Source organism: Acomys minous, assembly GCF_964271855.1.
Source record: "Acomys minous genome assembly, chromosome: 2".
Classification (NCBI taxonomy): domain Eukaryota; kingdom Metazoa; phylum Chordata; class Mammalia; order Rodentia; family Muridae; genus Acomys; species Acomys minous.
In genome coordinates, this window is record NC_140484.1 from 82787019 (window position 1) to 82808081 (window position 21063).

General features: G+C 38.2%; 1 protein-coding gene across 1 annotated transcript; it reads right to left on the reverse strand.

The window, feature by feature from the left end:
* Positions 1-3235: 3235 nt before the first annotated feature.
* Positions 3236-4156, reverse strand: LOC311609789 (vomeronasal type-1 receptor 4-like; the record flags this gene model as incomplete). Its single annotated transcript, XM_084803148.1, has 1 exon — positions 3236-4156. The coding sequence occupies one exon, from the start codon at positions 4154-4156 to the stop codon at positions 3236-3238; it is 921 nt and encodes a 306-aa protein (XP_084659274.1).
* Between the last annotated feature and the right edge of the window lie 16907 nt (positions 4157-21063).

Here is a 21063-nt window from a genome sequence, read left to right on the forward strand (position 1 = left end):
CCTAGTAGAGTTGTTTGATATCTTCTAATCAGACTACAAACATAGGCTCAGGAAGAATAAGACAGTGCTCAGTACTTATATTGAATTAGAGTTTTGCTGTGAACAGTGTCAGTTTGAAGGTAATTCAAAAATAAACTGAAAGCAGGGACCCAGACTCAGGAACTGAAACAGAGGCCATGAGGAATACTGATTACTTGCTTCTGTGTGCTGGCCTTGAGAAAATATGTATTTTACCTTCCTGGCTGTCCTTTTCATCACACCATTTCAATTTCTCAGCCCCATCTAACAAACAAGGATTTTACTTAAGTGGTGATAATTTCTTGTTATTTCAAATTGGTTCTTCATCCTTAGCCATTGCAATACACACTAATTTAATAATGACCATGATAAAAATCATTACTTATCCTTGAAACTTTACAAGCCTCCACCGTATTCATTCTTGTAAATATTTTCTTCCAAGTAAAAAAAAAAAGCTTACTAATTTCCTAACATTCAATGACCTTCTTCAATGAAAGATTATTCAAAACCTTTAACTATATGTATACAAACAAACTACGTATAAGTATTGGATGCAATTTTTCTGTACTTGTGGAAGTTTGGTGTATATTCTACTGGAATTATCAGAATATATTGGTTTCTTTCCTAAAATTTTAGTAAACTATGTCACAGAGATGAAGATGAGTCATAGAGGCTTTGTTTAACAAAAACACAGAGACCTCTAATTATTCAGCATTTTCTCTAAAAATCCAGAACACCTGTTGAAGTTTTGCTTAATAAAGTTCCAAAGATTTTCAGCTGATTATTACTGCCCTTAAATATTATGTATTGTCCAGGTAATTTTATCTAGAAATCTACTTTTTCTCCTAAAACTGTCTTTGTCTTTATTTATCAGGGAAATTTTTTCCCACAGAGAATATTGAATGAATGCATCTGGCCAAATGCTTGAGACAATGACAGAGTTTTTGCTCAGCCTGTAGGAACACAAGCATAAACCGGTGTGGTGGCACACACCTTTAATCCCAGCAATCGCACTCTGGAGGCAGAGGCAGATGGATCACTGTGAGTTTGAGGCCATCCTGGTCTACACAGTGCGTCCAGGACAGCCAAGGATACACAGAGAAAGCCTGTCTTGAAAAACAAAACAAAACAAACAAATAAAAAAGAACACAAGCAAAAATTCTTGAAAGAAAGTTAAGACCTTGACATAACAGTACCTGGCTAGATAGTGTTACCTGTAGAAAAATTTCTTTAAAATCTCCTTTGAATGCAATAGAATGTGCACTTGGAATGTCATGCTTTACAGATATTTTGCAATTGAGGACCTCATTGGTAGTTAGTCTAGGCTTGGCTAGCACACCTGTTGGTTTGGGACTCGGAATAAATCTTTGTTCATTTTTGAATGCTTGGTTTCCATTATTCATCTATTCACTGCTTGCTCAACTCTCCCTACCATGGATTTACCTCTCTTCTTGCCTCTTCACTGTTCTTGGAGATTGTCAGTGGGAGCAGCAATATTACATATTGGCAAAAGTCAATATGCAATGAAAATTTCTAGACTCAACCAATTTCATATTTCTTACATGTTAAGGTGTTCCTAGTACATTTATAACAGTAAATTTACTATATAAATGTTTCAACTGTACTCACTACAGAAATGTTCACTGGAATAAAAAGCACTTGCTTCTACCAATAAAACAATCTAGTATAGTGACAAAAGCTAGCAAAATTTTCAAACACTTTGCCTAGAATGAAAATATTAACTAATTTTTTCTATATTTAAACTTTTTGGCCATACAATTTTGACATCCAAAAAGATGGACAGTTTTTGTGTTTGTTTCTCTTGCCCAAAAATCTCATTTATAAGAGAATAGCAAAAATAATACAGGCAAAATCGATGTATCAGACATTAACATACATAAGAAATCACAAAAATTTAATTCCTAATAGTGGCAATGACTTGTTTTTCACTGTTAGCTTTACCAAACTCATATAATGCATGTATTATTTGGTTAGCTACATTGTGGAAGCTGACACTGAGTAGATAAGATATAACTCATTAATTTTACTCAAGAACTACTAGGAAAACATAGACATCATTGTTCTATAATAGAAAATTAACTTTCAAAATTCTGTTGTGCTGTAATCATATTAGGAGCACTTTCAACAAGAAGATAATCCAGTTGATCTTAGAGCAGAGGGCCTACAGGGGAAAAAAGAAACCATGAGTGAGGACATCTCTGTGAAAAGCTAGAAACCTACCACAGGACAGGCTTCTAGGAGGATATGGGGGTGACTCTACCTGAGACTCTTAGTAGCAGCAGTCCTGGAATCTGAACAAGACACCCTCAAACTAGATAGGAATCCTTGTGGAGGGGAGAGAACACCAACTCACCAACAAAAACTTAGGATTTACCTTGCTTACAAGATATGCAAGGACAAAGATAGAGATTGAGGATGTGTCCAACTACTGATTGGCCCAACCTGAGACCCACCCTATGTGAGATTGCCAACTCCTGGCACTATTAATGACACTCTGGTTTGCAGATAAGAGCCTAGCAGACATATCCTCAGAGAGGATCATCCAACAGTGGCTAAGAAACATTCTTAGAATCACAGATAAACATTGTGTGAAGCATAGGAAGTCTTGTGGAAGTTATGTGGGTAAGGGGTAATTAAGACATGGAGAGGACATGAGATCTGAAAGAAGGCTATCAAAGGCAGCTAACTATGGCCCAGAGAGGCTTGTGGAGACTGAAGCACCAACCATGGACAATTCAATGACTGTACATAGGCCCCCCTACACAGTGTAGCTAATGAGCTGCTCAGGCTCTAAGTGGGTCCCTTAGTAAGGGGAGTGGAGACTGTCTAGGGCATGGACTCTGTTGCTTGCTTTTCAATTACTTCCCCCCTGGCAGAGATGCCCCAGCTAATGTGATCTTTTGTTCTGGGGTAGGTTATTGAAGGATGCTTCTCTTTGGGGCAGATTTGGGGAAGAAAAATAGTGTGAAGATGGAGGGAGGGTGGAACTAGACAGAGAAGAGGGAGAGGATTATTGTCAGGATATAAAGTGAATATATTAATATATTATTTTTAAATGAAGATAATAGAAATACATCTGAGGCATTAATTTATACTGATGAAGGGCTTTCTTCATCATTTTCATGTTGACTTTTGGATGGACAAAGGTGACTAAATAAGGTGCAAAGAATACACAATCCACTTACCTTTGATGTAGTTATTGGATTTTGACATTATTTACCCATAATAAGAAGAATCTGAGTACGATGTAGTCACGACTCACAAGGAAAGGGCTCAAAGTGGGAAAACACATAGAAATGAGAGCTGTGATGTTTAGCAACCACCAACTGGGATCATGTAAAATAGCAATAAAACCTTGTAATATGGAGGATAGGGTATAAAACACTAGAAAAGTAGACACAAGAAACAGGATGCTCTGGGTGGCTTTAGACTCAGGGGAGGTTCTGAGGAAAGATCGGGTGCTCCGGATATGTTGAATGTGTTGCTTGTGTCTGTATAGAATGGAAATCATTGAGCCACTGGACCAAATGATAAGCACAGAAAGCAAGACTTCAGGAAATACCAATAATGCTGTGTATAGTGAATCTACAATTTTTTCACGACCCCAAGAGGAGCAATATGAAAATTCCCATTTTTCTGTTGTATTTTTGTGAGTCCTTGTGATATGCACAAACACAGGGAAAATGAAATGTAGCATAATGTACAGAACCCAGCAGATGGAAATAAGAAGACCAATGTTGTTTGAAGATTTGGCATTATGATTCTTCCAGAATGATTTTTCTGGGCTGATGGTGATGGCCTGGTAGACACTCAAGAGGCAGGTAGTTCCCATAGACATGCTTCTTCCAAGTCTTTCAATATACAAAACAAGTTTGCATACAAAATCATTGAAAAACTGCTTCATACCAAAAGCTGCCATTATTAGGGGCACACCTTTAGAGAGAATGATCAAGGAGTTGGCTGTGGTCAGGTGTGTTAGAATTAAATCTGTAGGCTTCAATGTATGCTCCTTATGGTAAATAATTAGATAGCGGTAAAGAAGAGAGGTATTTCCCAGAATTCCAACTGTACTTTGTGATAAGAACATTATTCCTATTGCCAAAGTTCTGGAGTCCATTGTGTTGTCTATCAACTGATCCTTTAAATTACATCATCATTTACTTCTTTCAGCAAAATGATTAATTCAGTATTTTATTTGCTTGAATATCATTATGGTAGAATTACTTGATGTGAAGAAGAAGAAGAAGAAGAAGAAGAAGAAGAAGAAGAAGAAGAAGAAGAAGAAGAAGAGGAGAAGACGAAAAGAGGAAAGGAAACCGAGCTGATGTTTACAATATAGCAAGATCCTAGCTCAAATAACAAATTTTATCAACGATAATAACTTCCACTAAGATTGTCACATTCAACAAAGGTAGAAAATTCTCAAGTATTTTTCTGGAATATGTGTTATTTAGAATGCAGCATTGCTCTCTTGGGTAAAACAGTGGCTAGTCACTACAAATGGAAAGATCACTAAATTATACATTTCCAGCATAAACTTTGACAACCAATAGTATCAGGAAAGAAGACTACTGTCACCATCTGCATCAGTAAAAAATTCCATTCTGACTAGAATTATTATCTAAAGTACTAACTTACATAATGAAATGTTATAGCAATATATACAAATATATTTCTCTATGCATAAATAATAAAATATTTTTTACTTAGATAAAACTAACTGAAAATAAGATTCAAATATCAAATTAGATGTTATGTTCAAAATTAGTGCTTAGTCATTTTTTCTTCACACTCACATGAAAATAATATCTATGAATAAATGTGGTAAAAGATATTACTGAAAGGAAATATGAGTTGGGAGAAAAGTTCTTCGATTGTGTCTGAGCATTGCAGGTACTTTTTATAATACATATTGTGGAACCACAGACCAACATCATGAGGCCAAGCATAAAACATCCATGAATTTTAATGATGCTACAATTAAAGCAACATGATGTTTACTAAATCTTTTGTAAGATGCTCATGAAATTTACAGTTCACTATCTTTCAGGCTCCATTAGATAACAAAACAGACAAGTTCACTATAATATACAATCTTATGGAGATAACTTTAAGCTGACTCTTCTTAATAGCATTGTAACTCACCATTTAGAGTTTCTGGATTGCTGCAATGCCTTAACATACACAAATGATGTTTCTATCATCTATCAGATAAATCATGCCAAATCTTGCATGGCAGTAAAATAATGCTCAAACAATGGAAAATGATGATCTAAAACCTTCCATGGAGCTGGAGATATCTGGAAAGATAATAATTTGAAAGTGAATTGCAACCAATATTTGAAAATTAAATGTTATTACTTTAGCTCATTTAGTGTAGAGAAGAAAGATATGTAGAAGAGAGACATCAGTGTTCTACCTTCTCAGACTCATGATGTCCAATTTATTAATTGTTGACATTTATGTCTGGGCTGTTGGTGTTCTGTTCAGGAAGTTGTCTCCTGTGCCAATATGTTCCAGGCTCTTCCCCACTTTTTCTTCTAAGTGACTTAGTGTCTCTGGTTTTATGTTGAGGTCTTTAATCCACTTGAATTTGAGTTTTGTACAAGGTGACAAATATGGGTCCAGTTGCATTTTTTTCATATAGATATCCAGTTAGACCAGCACCATTTGTTGAAGATGCTATTCCTTTTCCATCAAATGGATTTGGCTTCATTGTCGAAAATCAAGTGACCATATGTGTGTGGATTCATATCTGGGTCTTCGATTCGATTCCACTGATCAACCAGCCTGTTGCTGTGCCAGTACCATGCTGTTTTAATTACTATTGCTTTATAGTACAGTTTGAGATCAGGTATGGAAGGCAGGAGACACTGTCAAGAGAACAAAGTGACTGCTTACAGACTGGGAAAAGATCTTCACCAACCCTACATCTGACAAAGGTCTAATATCCAAAATATATAAAGAACTCAAGAAATTAAACTCCACCAAACCAAATAACCCAATTGAGAAATGGGGCTTGGAACTAAACAGAGAATTCTCAACAGAGGAATATCAAATGGCTGAGAAACACTTAAAGAAATGCTCAACCTCCTTAATCATCAGGAAAATACAAATCAAAACAACTCTGAGATTCCATCTTATACCCATCAGAATGGCTAAGATCAAAAATTCAAACGAAACCACATGCTGGCGAGGATGTGGGGAGAGAGGAACACTCCTTCATTGCTGGTGGGAAAGCAAACTAGTACAACCACTTTGGAAATCTATCTGGTGCTATCTCAGAAAAATGGGAATAGGGCTTCCTCAAGACCCAGCTATTCCACTCCTTGGAATATACCCAGAAGATGCTCCAGCACACAACAAGAAAATTTGCTCAACCATGTTGGTAGCAGCCTTATTCATAAGAGCCAGAACATGGAAACAGCCTAAGTGTCCCTCAATAGAAGAATGGATAAAGAAACTGGTACATATACACTATGGAATACTATTCAGCTATTAAAAACAAGGAATTCTCAAAATTTGTGGATAAATGGATTGAGCTAGAAATGATCATAATGAGTGAGTTAACCCAGAAGCAGAAAGACTCAAATGGTATATACTCACTTATATCTGCATATTAGCTCAAGGGGCATGTCCCACCAAAGCCTTCACTTACCAGGAAACTGAGACAGAGGGGAGGACATTCTAGTGGGACTCTAGATGACAGAATCATGGGAGAATGGCAAAGTAGAAGGATCCAGAGGGTCCTAGAATCCTACAAGTAAAACATTATGATAGGCAGATTTGGGCTCGGGGGTCCCGCTCAAACTAAGGCACCAGCCAAGGACAATACAGGCGGTATACCCTATCCAGATCTAGCCAATGGACAGAACACTCTCCACAGTAGAGTGGAGAGTGGGATATTACTTTCTCACATACTCTGGTGCCTCACCTTTGACCATGTCTCCTGGAGGGGGAGACCTGGTGGCACTCAGAGGAAGGACAGCAGGTTACCAAGAAGAGACGTGATACCCTATGAGCATATACAGGGGAAGATAATCCCCTCAGGAACAGTCATAGGGGAGGAGAATAAGGGGAAAATGGGAGGGAGGGAAGAATGGGAGGCTACAAAGGATGGGATAACCATTGAGACGTAGCAAGAATAAATTAATAAAGGAGAAAAAATTCAAAAAAAATATTCTACCTTCATCCTGAGATTCCTGGATCATTTCTATTTCACAATATCTAGAATCTTTCTACCCAGTCCCAATGCCCAAACTTTGTCTTTAGGTTCTTCAGAGCATTTAGAATTCAATAGATGACCACTCGGTATGATAGCATTTATCACATCAACTGCAATCACATATTCTTACTAAAAAAGACTGACTTAAAACTTTACTGTTCAAAGATGCTTTCTGGAGTGAAAGCTAAAAATTGTAGGTCACGTGGTGAGGACATCCTAATGGGACTCTAGGTGAGAGAAGTATGGCAGAATGAGGAAATGGAAGGATCTAGAGGGTCCTAGAAACCTATGAGAAGAACATTATGATGGGCAGATCTGGGCCCAGAGGTTCTGCTCAAACTATGGCACCAACCAAGGACAATACGTGCAGTAAACATCAAACCTCTACCGAGATCTAGCCAATGGACAGGACATTCTGCACAGTTGAGTAGAGACTGACTTTTAGATGAACTCTGGAGCCCCATATTCGACCATGTCCTCTTGATGGGGAAGCGTGGTGGCACTAAGCATAAGGATAACAGGCTATTAACAAGAGACTTGGTACCCTATGGTCATATAGAGGGGGAAGTCGTCCCCCTCAGTCATATACATAAGAGAGGGAAATAAGTTAAAAGAAGGAGTGAGGGAGGAATGGGAGGAAATAAGGGATGGGATAACAATTGAGATGTTACATGAATAAATTAATATAAGTTAAAAATTAAAAAATAAAAATTGTAAACATAATTTGCAACCATTTTTTCATGAGTGTCTTTAATGGTTTTCATGAATATTTGATGTCAAATTTTATTCATTGCAGATTAAAGTTCTTGGAGGATGTTTGATGAATGTCAAAATTCATAACAATTATGAGTTTTACAGGACATGAGAAATGTGAACAAATAATTGCTTCATATAACATGTTATGCAAGTTTGTGCTCAACAATGCTAAATAAGAAACATTTTCAAAGTTTCAATCAAATCAATCAATAGGTTGATTTATAATTTACCATTGAATCTTAACTTCCTGCCAGTATATAAAAATGCACTGCTAAAATTATAGTCCAATGTTGTAGAAACTACTCTTGTCAGAATTTGATTTCATGAGTGCAAATAAACCCAATTTTCACTATTCATCAGACATACTTTTTACATTCTATTTCAAAAACAGTAGTTTCTGTCAAATGAATTGTTGGGCATTGCTACATTGACACTTAAAACATGAAAACTAGTATGTGATAAAGCAGTGTGTCATAGAAATTATGTTACTACTTGGGCTGGGAGATAGTTCAATCCATAAACTGCTAGCATTCTGAACATATAGATATGAGCTATCTCCCCAGAATTGATATTAAAAGACCTGGTTCTCTTGGCACACACCTGTACTTAAACACTGAAGAGATATGGACAAGAAGATTCCAGGGCTGGCTCACTAGATAGAGTGCAATGCCTGGGAAGAGTCTTTCACAGTTTAAAAAAAGGATACAAGAGCCTGGCGTGGTGGTGCATGCCTTTAATCTCAGCACTCGGGAGGCAGAGGCAGGTGGATCACTGTGAATTCAAGGCCAGCCTGGACTACAAAGGGAGTTCAGGACAGTCAAGGCTACACAGAGAAACCCTGTCTCAAAAAAACAAAAAAACAAAAGGATACAAATTGTATGTGGAACGACTGACATTGTGCTGTGAACACAGATACACTCAACTTATTCAGGTACATGAATTCAGACATACAAACATACACATTACACAAAGAAAATAGAAGTATCAGTAATTTCATATATAAAAAATTTATATGCTTGGTCAAACTATTAGTTATTAGTAAACAAAATTATGAGCAATCATAAATATAATACAAAGAGAATAAGCATTATATAGTGTATTATGCTTTGTAAAACTGAAGGTGAATATAGTCCATGAATTTAGGCATATGATTATTTCCTTGCCTGTCAGGCACAAAGCCTTTGATTTCAATCCAAGTAATGAAAACTGGAACACAGACCCAAGGACAAGCGTAACATTTCTATTCCAGCAAATTAAAAGAAATGACAGGAGAGATTTGTTCTAAATGAAGGTTATTCAAAAGTCATAATGACAGTCAACTTCCTTTCAACACTCAAGTTCAAGAAGGAAAGCAAAGTTAGCAGTCATCAAAACTGACTTTTAGGACAGGCACAGCTCCTGGTCAAGTCATGGACATAGTGATAAACCACATGGGATTTATTCTGGAAACCAGTTCATACCATGCTTCACTCAAGGATGAGATAAATCTTACACTTATATTATAGACTTTATTACAAATGTGAAACCATTATTCTAACAACAATGATAATTATACAAGAAGTCATCAATGATTTATTTAAAATATAAAGGTTAAAAATCACATTCAAGTGTGGTTTCAAATGTAATTAAGAATTATAGTAATTAGGACATTAATATTTTACTCTAAACATAATTTGAACACAAAGATGATTTGACTCCATAATATTAGCTATGTGAGGAATTAGTATAATCACAGTAAACTGAGTTCTCCAGTTGCTTTTAACACAGCTTAGAAAAATTGACATGATTGGCTTTATATCTGTTTTTCACTCTAGAAGTTTATGTGGAACAACTGACTAGATTCTCTAGATTTAAGCACTTACCAAGCCTCCTTTATTGCTGAAACTGTCCTCCAGGCTGTGATACAAATGCTTGCTTGACTCCTGCTCTGTCAGAAACCTTAAGCTCAGTATGTAGCTCCTGGTATCCTGATACCCAGCGTTGTCAGAGGGGAAGGCGTATTAATGCTTAGATAAAACTATGCACCTCTGTGACTTCATATCCCTTCTGAATTGTAATCTTCACTTCACCTGCTGTGGACATGACAGTACTAGCCTTGGGATTGAGAAATTATAACATTTCCTCCAGTTGCTAATTACCTACAGCAATTGTGAGTATCTCCAAAGTGACAGAGTGCTTTGAAGAGGTTATTTTTTTATTATTATTGAAGGCTTATTAAGCGGAAATGTTCAGGAACCCATCAACTGATACACAAGAGTTTTGGAAAGAACTTTGTGTCCCAATGTACTTCAACTTTCTTTGTGTTCTTTCTCCAGAAATCAATTTAATTATTATTTTATATCTTACTGCTGTCCCATGTTATAGTATTTAGCAGAGTAGAATTAACAATATATATATCAGTAAAAGAAAAAACATGATGTCATAACCTGAACTAAAAATTAATGGCAAGTGTGGTGGTGCAATCCTTTAATATTAGTACCAAGGGGGCATGGGTCGGTGGTTCTCTGTGAATTGAAGGCCACTGTGGTTTGTGTAGCAAGTTTCAGGACATCCAAGACTCTATTTAAAAAGATCATAAAGCAAAATCAAATAAAAAAAGAATAAAAATGAAAAGAAATAAATGACTTGTTTCTTTACAGCTGATGAAGAATTAATTAGAAATGTGATTTAAAAGATATTCAGGGAAAAATTACAGATATCTTCCTGAAAACGAGAGACTCCTTGAACACAGCCTTATTTCTAGAACAATTTTCCTGTACCTCTCTCTCACAAATCAAGTCATTGTATCTATGAAATATCACATAAGGACATACTATCTTCTAATTTTTAAAATACTTCAATTCAACTGAACAATGTGTATTCATCTTATTATTAAAAAATGAAAACCATTCATGATTTAGCAAACAGAACAAAAATATATTTCTTTGCACTTATTATACCCATGCGAGAGTTTTAAGTTAACAAAAAACATAGAGAAGTATAATTTATACTAAGCAACATTAGTTTTAGCTTACTTGTTATAGCTCTTAGCATAGCAGAATTACTATATATATATATATATATATATATATATATATATATATATATAGAGAGAGAGAGAGAGAGAGAGAGGGAGGGAGGGAGAGAGAAAGAGAGAGGGTAGAGGTGGGGTGGGGGAGGTACCAGTAACAGAAAAAACCCTGGACTAAAAATTAATGGCAAGTGATGCACTCCACTAATATTAGTACTAAAGAGGCAAAGGAAAGTGACTCAATTCCCAGAAAACCTTGAATCTATAATTCACTAGAACAATTTGCAAGAAGAGAATACTTTTTGTTTGATCTTTGCAAAGAAATATTGGTTAAATAAGCCAAAAGAAAATGGAAGTTGAGCAGAAGACAGGAAATACAGTTTTGTCTTATGAAGGAAAATTATGCTCTTCCTTGTCCTGTGTTCTACCACTAGTGTACACTTCAGCTAAAAACATTCTAAGTGAAAATAGAGAACACTGATAGGTTGTGAGAGGGAATGAAGAAAGAAGCCTCCATCATTCACAAATGATGCACTGTACCAGGTGGCTTCATGCCAGATTGCTCCTGGAGACAACATAACACTGAGGTGAGTTGCTCATGTGCAAGCATAATAAGGTATTATTACAGGTACGAGTTTTTGGAAAATTAATATAGAAGAGTGATGAAGGCACAGAGGTCCACGCAGGAAAGCACTAAGAGTGCCAGTAAAATTAATTAGGCAGAGGTGTCTTTTCAGTGAAGGATATAAAAGTCAAAAACTGCATTCCATGCAGAAAGCTGAGATTGGATCATGTTAAGGACCTGGTGACCACTGTGCGGTCTGTGAAGGCAGGCCTTACCCTATTTTTGCCATAGAGGCAGACCTTGCCTCTCAGAATGATTACTTTAAATACTCTTCCCATGCACATCCATTTGGAAGATGTCACATATATGTTAAGGTCTACTGATCTGTATGATAGCAGTCAGAGAGTAGCCTAGACTCTAGAGCATTTAGCTACAAAACCCACTCCCATGGCCATGTGCATTTGTATGGGAGTTTCTCTACAGTCACACCTCAAACTTTTTTGTGTATCTACAATTGGACTAATTAGGCTGATTTTTGCATGGAAAATTTTCCCCATGTTGTACTGCATATTAAATATTCTACAAGGTACCACCTGGCATTAGACCATGAAAAGTCTGATTCACAAAATTTATACCTGGTTGTTTTTATTCTTATGTCTTCTTGGATCATTGCTTGTACTGACATCTTCCATGATCCTCTCACAATGAGTATGATATTCTCAGGAAATATGACAATGGCATGAGAAGGAGCCCACCTTTGACACTGTTAATGATATTCTGCTTTACTTCCAGACAATAGCCTAACATAACTACCATTAGAGTGGCTTCATCCAGCCACATATGGAAACACATACAGAGACCCATAACCAAGTACTAGGTAGAGCTTAATTCTGTAGGCATATTGTAGAAGAAGAGGAGAAGAATCAGAAGAAGCAGACGGACCAAAATACCACAAGAAAACCCATAGACTCAAGTAAGCTAGGCCATAGGGACTCACAGAGACTGAACTGCCAACCAGGGAGCATACATGGTACTGACCTAGGCCTTATGAACATATGCAACAGTTGTGGAAATTGATCTTCATATAGTACCACAAAAAGAGAGAGCAGAGCTGCCTCTGACTCTTGCCTGCCTTTAGAACACTTTTTCCTTAACTGAGCTGCCTCTTCTAGCCTCAATAAGAGAATATACCCTTCTTCTGAAGAAAAAGAAAGGAGGCTTGGGAGAGGGATTGAATATGATTCTATTCTATGAACATGAAACAATAACATGAGCTTTCTATTGTTAATCTATGTTGGATGGCCTCATATTTGCAAGCATTAGGTCTATTACAAAATGTTGTGGTTTGAATAGAAAGTCCCCCATTGACTCCTGTGAATGGATGTTCTGTTTGGAGTGGAAATATTAGGAAGTGTGTCCTTGTTGGTATAGATGTGTCCTTGTTGAAGGAAGTGTCTCATTGCAGATGAGCTTTGAGGTCTTAAAAGCTCAAGTCTGGCCAGTATGTTACAATCACTCCCTGAGGCCTGTGAGTCAAGTTGAAGAACTCTGAGCTCTTTTTCCATCACCATGTCTACCACCGTGCCACTGTGCTTATTATGCCATGATGATCATGGAGTAAACATTTGAAACTGTAAACTAGCCCCAGTTGGATGTTTTATTTTATAAGAGCTGTGAAACTCATGGTGTCTTTTCACAGCAATAAAACCCTAACTAAAACAGAGTTTTGTGATAGGGACTAGGGCATTGAAGTATAAAAGGACTTTGGAACTTTGGATTAGAAAATGAGTGGAATGCTTTAAGTAAGGCTTAATGGGGCATCATAGTAGAATTATGGAAGACAGTGGTGCTGATTGTAATTTGAACTGAGGAAGCCTGGCTCAAAGAGATTTTAGAGGAGAAAATTTAACTATGTTCTCTAGAGATCCTTCTTGTGATATTTTAGTGAAGAATATGGCTGCTTATTGTCCAAGTTCTAAGAGTCTGCTTAAGGTTAAAGTGAAGATTTTTAGATTAATTGAATTGGCAAAGGAAATCTCAAAATAGCCTAGTATAAACTTTATGGTTTGGTTACTAGTGTTTACTCATATGAAGAGCATTTTGTCAAAAAGGATGAAGCCAAACAAGGAAAAATATATGGGTTGAGGAGAAAAGTCTCACCAGTTAATGGAATGGAGCTAAATCTTGTTTTAAAGAACATAAGCAAATTAAAGATGTTAAGTGGAATCAAGAAAGTGGTGTCTCAGGGAAAGATGGCATGCAGATAAGCCTCCATCTTACTAAAAGGAATTAAAAAAGAGTTTACATCCAGATGTGGTGGTATAAGGTTTTAATCCTCACACTGAAGAGAAAAATGCATGAAAATCTCTGAGTTCCAGGTCAGCCTGATCTATAGATTTAGTTGAAGGTCAGCCAAGCTAAAGTATTGACATAAACCATGGAAAACAGAAAGCTGGTGATGATGCAATTGGACAAGGGTTCCATGTTTCAGTCCCAGCATACAGCAGACTTGAGAGTTTTGGCCATGTGGCTCTGGTTTTAAAATCAATCATAGAAGAACTGGGTTAGAGAATCTACCTTCCCAACTGAAGAAAAGCTGTTGAGGCCAGGAATATGTCAAAGGTGTCCCTACAGAAATGGAATTGTGTGACTTTTCAAAGATGAAGTCTGGATGCTTTGGAGATCACAAGATGTTAAAGATGCCATAGGCTTAATACACCTGCCAAGGAGTGCTTCTGATAGTAAAGACAAAAGTGTGTTCAGTCAACAAAGATGAAAAGAGTTGAAGGTCTGAAGATGTTTTGGACATCAGACAGAGGGTGTGGAGTATGGCCACCTTGTTTTTGGTATTGTTGTGGTCCAGTATTATTTTCACTATGATCCCATTTGGAATGGTAGAATATATATTGGGGCATTTTATGTGGGCCTTGCCATGATGATAATGGACTAAGCCTCTGAAACTGTTAGCCAGTCCCAATTAAATGTTTTTCTTTAAAGGAGTTGCTACAAAGGGAATTGTTCCATATACCAAGAATACACATGTCTTCATCAGCTGTATGATTGCATACTCTGTCCCTGATGCCGCTGGCCTGACTTCCTATCCTTTTGACACAATTCACAATGATGCAGTCAAGATGCAAAGGAACAGATATTATTTCTACAGACAAGCTTGACTGCTGGCTGAAGATCACTCATGATGAAGGAGGTAAGGCTTTTTTCAAGGACAAGTGGTCCAGTGTTCTCAGACATGTGGGCTGTGCCTTTGTGCTTGTATTGAATGATGAGATTAAGAAATACACATAATTATGATCTAGGTGTTCTCCCTAAGAACAAGCATGTTGTATAATATATTATATCTTGAACATTCTGGACAGATTCTCTGGGCTTGTCTGTTTTTCAATGGCAACTGACCAGTTGAAAATTGAGAAGCTGTGCTGGTACTGACCTTTACTTGTTTTTTGTCATTACTTGTTTTTGTCTGTGGTTGAAACATTGTGCTCCACTAGTTGCCTTCATTTCCTTGTTTTGAGTCTCATGATTTGGCCACTGGATTTCTTCCTCTTGGGGACTTTCCACAGTGCTGTTAGTTGTTTTTCCATTTCTGGTTCCTCCCCTATATAAGCAGCTCTGTTACTTCCAAGAAATGTCATTCACTTAGAATGTGTCATCTTTTCAATCTGCAGGCCCTCACCACAGCCTAGACTAGTAGCTTGGGCCCTACAAGTGGAGGTTCCACCAAGAAACGGAAAGCAGGGCAGGTCTGAGTGATCGCCTGGAGTAGCTGGCCAGTGCTCTCGGAGGTAAGACATGGGTGTATTTGAATGGGGGCCGCAAGCTCAGTTTTTCCACCGTTCTGGTGGGGCAACTGGTGAAACTGCTTAAGGAACAAGGTACTGGAATTAAGTAAAGGATGGCAAGAGATTTTATCCAAACTGTGGTACAGAGCAGCCAGTGGCTTTTAGTCTCTGGGGGCCTAAATCTTTCAGACTGGGACCAGGTAAAGTCAGATTTTCAAAAGACCTTACATAAGGAAGGCCTACAGATGATTCCTATAGCTACCTTTTCTCTCTGGAGGTTAGTGAGGGGGAGGCTGAAGCTGTTTTGAATGAAGTCCAGGAACAAGAATCCATACTATCCATGAAGTCTGCAGAGTCTGCAGACCCTTCAGATCAGTCCACCAATGCCGCATCCTCATCCTCTGAGGATGAGGAGGAGATTGTGTTCCGGGAGATAGCAGTGTTAAGGAAAGTACTTAAAAAAACGTAAAATAAAGGAAAAGGAATTAACATGTCCTCTCGCCTTCAATCCTGATTTGCCTCAAATACTGTAGAGGGAATCACTGGAGCAATGAATGTAGATCCAAGACAGATGTCCAGGGAAATTCCCTGCAGGGAAACGGGAACCAGGGCCCACTCCGGGCCCTGCAGAGACAGGTGTACAGAGCCTTGAAGACGCCTGCCCAAGAGAATGTTCAAACAATCACCCCTTCTATCCAGTATGTCCTGCAAAGAAATCTCTTTCTATCCAAGACGTCGTCTGAGGCACCCCAGGAAAAGCAGGATTTGACCTCTGTGCCTCCTCCTGAGTCATACTAACTCCTCAAATGGGATCCCTGGCTATAAGTATGGGAGTCTTGGGGGCACCTACCTTAAGGAACCTTCGACTGTTACTTGGAAGAAGCAGTGCTGTCATGAGAGGGGTACAGGTGATTCCTGGGTTAATTGATGAAAATAGCATGGAAGAGATTAAAATTATATTTGAAGCAACTAAAGGGTTTTTTTGGGGGGGGGAAATTGGGCCTATTTTATGAGTCCACACTCAAGCCTCACTGGCTAAAGTGGTACTCTCTTACCCTCAGGCTATTATTTTACTCTTGTTTAAAGCCATAAAGATTAGCCTCCAAACTTTTGGCAAGGAACCGGATTTGATTATTTCACCCCTGACTGCTTCACAATTGACATGGCTGCAGAATTCTAATGATGATTGGGCCATATTTTTATCCTCTACGACCTGCAATTTTGATACTCATTATCCTCCTACTAAGTTGGTTGGTTTTTAAAAACTTCATCCTATTATTTTTCCTTGGGTTGTGTACCATTCCTCCATTCCTGGAGCTCAAATGGTTTTTACTGATGGCACCTCTAAAGGTCTTGCTGTGATTGTGTCCAGGTCTATAGTTAAATGGGTACAGATCACCCTATCACTTTGCCCAAGTTTCAGAATTAATTGCTGTAATTACCGCCTTTCAACTTTTTCCTCCTGTGCCTTTAAATATTTATTCAGATAGTGAATATGTTACCCAAATTGTTCCTCTTTTGGAAACTGCAGCCTATATAGCCTCTCTTCCACAGTACATGATAGTTTGTTACACCTTCAGTGGCTCATTTGGTCATTTGTTTCTTGGCTACCTCAAGGCCCATACTAATCTTCCTGGACCCTTGAGTGATAGAGATAATCTAGGTGATGCATATGCATGAGTGACCATAAGTCTTGCTGCAGACGATTCTTTAGAAAATAATTTTCATAAGGCATGTATCTTACATTCTGGCTTCCATTTAAATGCTGGTTCCTAAAATTTCCATACTTCCATTACTAGAGACTAAACCATTCAAATTGTTAAAAATTTCCCCTCCTGTGCAGAGTTTCTACCCTCTCCTCAAACAGGAATTAATCCAAAAGGTCTTATGCCCAGTCACATTTGGCAAATGGATGTTACCCATATTCCTAGTTTTGGGAAGCTTCAATATGTACATAGTTCTACTGATACCTTTTCCTATGCTTCTGCCCATTCGGGAAAAAAAGTTGAAGGATGTAAGGCTCATTGTCTACAAACATTTGCCTACATGGGTGTTTCAAAACTGTATAAAACAGATAATGGACCTGCGTATACCAGTTCAGGATTCCAAGCCTTTTGTAATAATTATGACATGATTTTTTTCTTTCTTTTTTTATTAATTTATTCTTGTTACATCTCAATATGACATGATTTTTAATACTGGAATTCCCTACAATCCACAAGGCCAAGCCCTATGTGGAAAGAGCTCATTGTACTCTTAAGGACTATCTAGTTAAAATAAAGAAAGGGGAGCACCTTTCCTCCCCCATATTCTTATTTAGCCCATATTCTGTATATCTTGAATTTTTTGGCTGTTGATCCATCAGGTCATTCTGCTGCTGATAGGCGTTGGAGGGCCCCTGTACAACACAAAGGCATGGCCTGATGGAAAGATCTAGCCACTGGAAAATGGAGTGGCCCAGACCCTATGTTGGTCTGGGCCCAAGGGTCTGCTTGCATATTTCCAAAGGAATTGCTTATTTGGGTGCCTGAACATTTTGTGCATCCTGTGGGTGCTTCCCGTTTTCAGCCTACAGGAGAATATATGGGCATTGGTGAAAAAAATGCCCCTACTCATGCCAGTGGGAATTCACAGTATGGCCACAAAAGATGAGTACCAACTTGAGCATGGAGAGGCAGTGATACCAGAGGATTCACAGAGAATTGCTCCCAGAAGACATGCCATCTCCGCACTGTTGGACTAATGAAGAAACAGCTGTTGTTGTTTGAGTCCCTGGGATTGAGCCTTTACCTTGAAATAAGACTTTGGTATCACCGCAGCTATTGTCCTTGTCATTTCATTGGCTGCAGCTGCTGGCACAGTGGCAGGGTTTGCCATTTCTCAATCAGTAACCGTTGTCAACACTGTGGGTAAGTTGTCAAGGGAAGCTCCCAATTCTTTGGCTACTCAGAATTATTTGAATTCTGTGATACAGTATGGCATTTTGAATTTGAATCAGCAAACTGCATTGTTGCAGGAGCAGTTTGACACGCTGTGGGACATGCACATGGCTACTTGTTCCCCTGTGTACTCCCATACTCATGTCACCCCTGTTCCAGCCACTCACACTTCCCATCACCTTCACACACTCAATCAATATTGGCCGGACCTTGGAATGTAAATTTTACAAATTATACAGGACAATTGGCTACCCAAATTATCAAAATTAACAAGACTCGGATCCCCCCTATTATGGGAGACACATTTTTGCAAGGATTGCAGACTTTTGGCAACCTGGTGAAGGAGTGGAGTGGAACCTTAGCCATTGGTATTATGGCTTGTGGCATAGAAGGTTTCTCCCTTATGCTTCTATGTCAACTACACACACAACATGCTGCTCACCAATTTAGGCTAAAGCCAGCAGTCTTGTCCCTTGCTATGGACAGTCTCACTCCCAAAATCTGGATAAATGAGTCTTCAATGACAACTAAGATCTGGGGGGGATGTCTGATCAACCTAAGATAGAAATTTCATGATATACATGGGCTCTTCCATGACAGGTAAGACATACATTGACATCCTGGATGACCTAGGACAGGAGTTCATTTTATTTACAGAAGGGGGAATTTTGGGAAACTGCAACTTTGCTGGTACTGACCTTTACTTGTTTTATCATTTCTTGTTTTTGTCTGCGGTTGAAATATTGTGCTCCACTGGTTGCCTTCATTTCATTGTTTTGAGTCCCATGATTTGGCCCTTTATTTGCTTCCTCTTGGGGACTTTCCACAGTGCTGCTCTGTGTTTTTCCATTGCTGGTTCCTCCCCTATATAAGAAGTTCTGTTACTTCAAAAACATGGCGTTCTCTTAGCCGAATGACCCACTGTTGTGTCGTCTTTTCAATCCGCAGACCCTCGCCATAGCCTAGACTAGTAGTGCAGGTGCTACAAGAAGCAATAATATTCATCTGACCAGTTTTCTCTGAAAGCCATTTCCATAATGACAAAAATGATGGTATTCAATTATATCTTTTATTTCTGTCACTCCTGAAAATAAAAATTGAAGAAATAAAAAATCTTTTTAAAAAGTTGTCATGGAAAAGAATTTTCATGGTCATGGTGACATTTCAGAGGAATAGATCCCTAACTAAGACACAGCATATAAACTTTGGAGTTTATCTGTAATAATAACAGTAGAAATTTGTTTTAAAACATAACATAAAAGTGGGATTTTTTTTTTGCTTACATGTTTTGCAGTTATGAGGCTCCCTGTCAATCACCATCTACAGTAAAGACATGCTTCTCTGGAAAGGAGAATCACTGATCTATGAGCATGAAGAGGGAAATTATGGATCTATTTATTACTGTGTGAATTTAGTAAAATAATAGTATGAGCTTATTCCCACTACTTAGAAGCCACTATGTTGTCATTGTTGCCTTTTTTCAGGGTTGAAGCACCAGTCCCATTTTGTGGAGTTGCATTTAAATCTAATAGAAGAAAGTAGTTTGGTACTCCCATAACTCAATATATTACAAAGAAGAGAATATTAAATATAAAGAAAAGGTAGGAACAAAGCTAATAAATTGGTGGTGTGGGAAAGGATTTGTTTGATCAGTATACATACTATCATATATAGAATTCTCAAACAATAAACATAAGATTCTTTTCATGAAGGTTTCTGTGTGTTCCACATAAACAGGAATTACCAGTTTTCAACATGTTTGTATCAATATAAATACCCACTGTCAGTGCATGAACATTGTGGATGTTCATGGAAAGCCACATAAACCACTCAGACAATGATTTCAAGCAAATATGGGTGGTTTATTGGACACACAGCACAATACTGACTGGGATGAAGGATATAGTCCAGATGTGCAAGCTAAACGGAAATCTCGAGTGCTGCTCAGAGTTAAATTTCAAAGTCAAAAACTTCAATTAGTTAAGAGGGCATAGGCTTCTAGGACCCTCTAGATTCTTCTACTTTGCCATTCTCCCATGATTCTCTCATCTAGAGTCCCACTTTTGGGCCCAGGGGTCCCGCTCAAACTAAGGCACCAGCCAAGGACAATACAGGCGGTAAACCTTAAACCCCTACCCAGATCTAGCCAATGGACAGAACACTCTCCACAGTAGAGTGGAGAGTGGGATATTACTTTCTCACATACTCTGGTGCCTCACCTTTGACCATGTCCCCTGGAGGGGGAGACCTGGTGGCACTCAGAGGAAGGACAGCAAGTTACCAAGAAGAGACTTGATACCCTATGATCATATAGAGGGGGAGGAAATCCCCCTCAGGAACAGTCATAGGGGAGGGGAATAAGGGGAAAATGGGAGGGAGGGAGAATGGGAGGATACAAGGGATGGGATAACCATTGAGATGTAGCAAGAATAAATTAATAAAGGAGAAAAAATGAAAAAAAAAGAGGGCATAGGGAGTGGACAATGGAAAAGGGTGGTCAACTCTGACTCACTTTATTTCTGTTAACTAGACAAGCAGTTCTAGTTGTCTTTGAAAGTGTGCCTAGAAGCTGGGGCTATCTGTTTTTATGTGGGAGAATTTCCAGGAACAACAAAATCACAGAGTTTCTCATTGAACATAAACGTACTTTATGGTCAACCTGACACTGCACAGCTCTTTATTTTGTCAGCAGCAAGCTAAGTTGATGTGACTGGTAGACCTGAAACAAAATG